The following is a 4,641-nucleotide window of genomic DNA, read 5'->3' as shown; positions in this document are numbered from 1 at the left end:
GGGGTATGTGGGGTGGGGAGGTGTGCTCCATGATAAGGACGCTGAGCTTGGAGACACGACCCAGAGGCGTTTCTGGTAAAAAAAAAAAGGTGTTTCTGGTCCCCACCGGTCATTTTGCTCCTCAGCATGGCTTCCTAAAAACACTGCAGGATTTCTCAAACATGCATGAATGAGTCAAAGCAAGGCTTTGTGCATGTTTTTTATGAGAGTATAACATTATAACATGATATAAAACTCAAAAAAGTTGATTTTACATGACATTGCCCCTTTAAAAATGCTGCAGGAATCAGTTTTTGGACATGTTGTTGTATCAGTGAATGTACTCTCTGTCTGCAGTGACCATGAACACAGCCGGCTAGAATTAAAACAAAAAGATAATTTCACTGTCTCGCTTTATGTAAAACAGATGAAACAAATATTATCAGTCAGCCCTCTGGTGCAGCTCTAAAACAAGCATCTGACAGGAAGAGGTGTGTATATTTTTGTATAGAGGCTTTCTAGCCAACCAAAGTGTTCCACAACACGATCTGCGCCCCGAACCACACCTCTCCACATTCACACAGCACTCTGCCACATCTCTACAAAGCTAATCTGAATAAACCGTTCTAAACAAACTAATCACATTCATACACTGATTGGGAACATCAGAGGCCATGAGGGGTTCAGTGCCTTGCTCAGGGACACTTCACTATATGACGACATACTGGTGGAATCAAACCTCCGACTTTCTTGTTGGAGGACGGCTCTAACCTCTGAGCCACAGTCACATACTTGTTCCTGTCTGTCTACATTTTTATTAGAAGAAATGAGACAAGACAGACTGGAAAATACCAAATATGTTGTTAGACGTTGTTTTTGTTTCATTTGTGTTTAAACTTCGACACACCTGTAACTGTTGTTGTTTGTTTTTGTTTTGTCTTGTTTTTTTTTCTTAGAAGAGTTCCAGGAAAAAGGACAAAGAGAAACAAACGTGCAAAGGCTGCAACGAGAGCTTCAATTTCACCAAGCGCAAGCATCACTGCAAGTCCTGCGGAGCGGTGAGCACCAGACACATCTGGGTGTGATGAAGTCAGTGAAAATGAAATGAACCTCAGACAGTCAGCTGTGTGTCTTTGTGCGTCTGTGTGCGTCTGTAGGCCATCTGTGCAAAGTGTTCAAAGACCTTAGACAACAAGACGTGCCGAGTCTGCCCCGAATGTTTCGAAGCCAGCCTCAGCCAGGAGAATCTGTGTGGTGGAGAGCAGAGGAGAAAACCTGCAGCTGCTGAGGTATGACACGGAGCTAAAAATAATCTGTTTATACAATAAAACACAAACAAGATTTAAAAAAAAGCATGTTTCATTGTTTGTGCATCAATGACAAACTATTTCCTAAAATATCTAAATTTCTGTGCAACGTAGCTTGAATTGTGTTTTTTGTTTTAACATAATCATGTTGTTGGGAATGCATTCACTAATAACACATGTTGTGCTTTAATATGCTAACCATACATATTCATGCTGTACAAATCACCTCTTCTCTCTATGAGGGCTAATATGTTAATAAGATCTGAGCTTAAGGAGCATCAACTGTCTGCTGACATGACAGTCTGGCAGCTTCATGTGTCTTAACACACCCTGTCTGTCTGTCTGTCTGTCTGTCTGTCAGACAGACAGACAGACAGACAGACAGACAGGTGTACAGGAGGACTGCTTTATACTGCATGCTGTTGTTGGATTACTCACATTATTATATTTCAGACTCATTCATTGTCTAGAAAAAAAAAGTCCTCTGCAGTGACAGTAATCGCCACATGGGAGAGCTGTAGGTTACGCAACATTAATAAAACAAGAGGCAGAGCAGCTTAAGCACCTGCCTGAATATAAATCTCACTTTATCCTACATGGTTATATAAGAAGAGACAAACGGTGCTGTCCTTCACTCCTCAAATTTTAATTCCCCAAACATTATGTTGATTAACTTGGATCACAAACACTGCTACAGAATTTGTCCCAGCATTTAAAAAGTCATTGATCTTTGTCCTGTTTTTGTTTTTTTCTTTGTTTAGAGGCAGGTGTCTCTGACAGGGGACAGCTGCCTGCTGTGTGGCTACCTTCAGGTGCAGGAGAAGGGGAAAGGTTGGACCAAGATGTGGGTGGCTGTAACTAAGGTTGAGCCCATGGTGCTGTACTTACAAGCCAGCGGACAGGTAAACTAAAACTGAATCCCTCTTTGTTACAACCAACACTAAGCAGGGAGTCTTAAAGAGTTCAAAGAGCTGTCCCAAACAACTGCAACCTGCTGCTTTCCTCTGCAGCCGCTCCCTGTAACTTTGATTAACAGTAACATGGAAATAAATAATATTTAGAGAGAAACGGCTAGTTTTTGCAGTGGTTCGTTCTTTGTTTTTATTTTTTTTCGTTTCAAAATAAAATCGCAATAAAGCAAACAACCGTATTATTTATTTTTTCCTGTTTTCAAAGCCTAAATGTAAAAATGTAAAATCGAACTAATATAAAATCCACAGTCTTTGATTTTTTTAATATATATATTTTTATTTTTTTATTTATTTTGCTTAGCTAAATCCCAAATAGAACATATGGTTTTTGTTTAAATAGGTAGCGATACCAGAAAATAAATCAAAGAATAAGAGTTTATAAACAGCTTAAAAACATAAACATTCCTAAAGCTCTTGGTAATGTCTGCACTTAAACCTTATTCTGCATAAGTTGGAATATTAAAGCAACTTTGTTCATGATAAGATCGACTTCATCTAAATAAGACGTTTGTCCGTTTTTAAAGTGCTCAGTGAAAACGTGATGCCCCAAGACTTGAGGCCACGATGATTTCCAGTTCTGCCAGGAAGTAACAAATGATGCGCTAACAAATTATATAGCTTGTCTTTGCTTTAACCATTAAAACAAAAGGTCATTTTAAAAAATAGGCTTTTTTGTTTTGCTATTGGGGTTTTTTATATTTAGTTTATAAGAAAAAACAAACTGAAAAACTACCCGATTACTCGGTTTTCTTGTTTAATTTTGAAACAAAAATATAAATAAATAAACTAAGAACAAACCATACATGGATTTGGACCAATAAGTCACAATACAAAAAAATCTGTGCCAGACTAATATTAATAACACTAAGAAGTAAAATGGGAAAAGTTAGCCTGTTAGCTGTTTCATTAATCTACAGTCAGATTCTTCTGACATACACCAGAAGAAAAAGATTTTTTACTTATTTAGTTAACACGCTGAAGGAAAATACTGTTTACTTTTGCACATATAAAAAAACAGATTCATATTTTATACGTATCTTGTTGAAAGGAAGTGTTCTAAAAAAATGTTGATTTCCTTTGATAAAAGTAGGAATTAAAAATAAAGACAAACTTTGATAAAACTTAAAAGCTGAAGTAAATAAAAGTTTCCGCTTTCATTAAATTCAGTAAGTCATAATTAAATATTCAACTATTTTTTGACGCTACTGAATAATAATAATGTAAGTGTATGAGTTATAATAATTCAAGTTGAATATTTATATTCTTATTTTCCACAGGTGTAGGAAGAACTTAGTGGCTGATTTAATATTATCAGATGATAAAACAATTTATTTTTTGTTCTTCTCAATGTCTTGTTCTGCTTTTTTTGTCCTAACATAGAAGCCAATAAATGTTCCTGAATATAATATATATTTAACACTTCATGAGTTATGTCGTCCTAACTTCAAGCTTCAACTACATTTTTTTTTCTACCCTGGAAACATTTAATTTTGGGAACGGAGAAATGTCTCTTTTGATTGTGAAAGTAGCAGATCCGATGTGATTAAAGGTTTCATATTACAGATATCACCAGTCGCTGTAACAAACTCACACATCCTGCTCCAGTCATGCAGTAGATGTTTACAGAAAATAAAAGGTTTAAAGGAGGCTGTGATTTAGTTTTATTCATTCAACACTGAAGGAAAGTCAAATGTTAAAACGTTTGTGTTTTATTTCCCACATCAGAAAGCTGCCATTCCACAGATTAGGATTGTTGGAAGGAGGATGAGCATTTCCTGATTTAACAGAAGGGAGGAGGGGGATCAGGGTTTACTGCACATGCCTTGTAAAATATATTCTCCTGCAGCTTAAAGGATAAGCTGTCACTTGCATTAGTGATAGGTTTTTTTTTGCACTCAAACAAATCCTCTTTAGAGACCCTGTTTTTCCTCAGATTTCCACTTTTACTCTCCCCACAGGAAGCCAAGGGCTCGCGTGCTGTACCTTTACCCGGGCTCGAGGTGGCCTCGGTTCCCCCGACGGCGGCCGACAAGTCAGAGGTCAAACACGTGTTCCGGCTCAGTCACGCCCAGCAGACCTGGCTCCTGAGCGCCCAGGACGCAGAGCTTCAGCTGAAGTGGGTGGAAGTCCTTTCCAAAGCTGCGCACGGCGAGGCGCCTGCCGACGTGCCGCTGAGCCTGACTGAACACAGGAAGAGCCAGTAGGGGGGCGGGCGGGGGGGTCACGTTGGAGCTTAAAGACTCGCCACCCCCTGTAAAATATCTGACAACTTTGGTTTGTAAAGATGAAGTTATTGGACATGATTCCACGGTGTTGTGAAGCATTAACTCCCCGTCTCCCCGTTAGTGTGTGTGTGTGTGTGTGTGTGTGTGTGTGTGTGTGTG

General features: G+C 38.7%; 1 protein-coding gene across 2 annotated transcripts in view; it reads left to right on the top strand.

Moving 5' to 3' along the window:
- fgd (faciogenital dysplasia) overlaps positions 1-4,635 on the top strand; it is a 90,305-nt gene extending 85,670 nt beyond the window's left edge. For both annotated transcript variants that reach the window (XM_014025469.1, XM_014025471.1), the window contains exons 16-19: positions 936-1,037; positions 1,137-1,268; positions 2,048-2,188; positions 4,216-4,635. In XM_014025469.1, coding sequence (XP_013880923.1) covers positions 936-1,037; positions 1,137-1,268; positions 2,048-2,188; positions 4,216-4,461 — 621 coding nt within the window. In that variant the 3' untranslated portion in view covers positions 4,462-4,635. The remainder of the gene's footprint in view (positions 1-935; positions 1,038-1,136; positions 1,269-2,047; positions 2,189-4,215) is intronic.
- Positions 4,636-4,641: the final 6 nt, after the last annotated feature.

Source organism: Austrofundulus limnaeus, unplaced genomic scaffold, assembly GCF_001266775.1.
Source record: "Austrofundulus limnaeus strain Quisiro unplaced genomic scaffold, Austrofundulus_limnaeus-1.0 Scaffold478, whole genome shotgun sequence".
In the NCBI taxonomy this organism is placed as follows: domain Eukaryota; kingdom Metazoa; phylum Chordata; class Actinopteri; order Cyprinodontiformes; family Rivulidae; genus Austrofundulus; species Austrofundulus limnaeus.
This window is presented reverse-complemented; position numbering and strand designations above follow the sequence as displayed.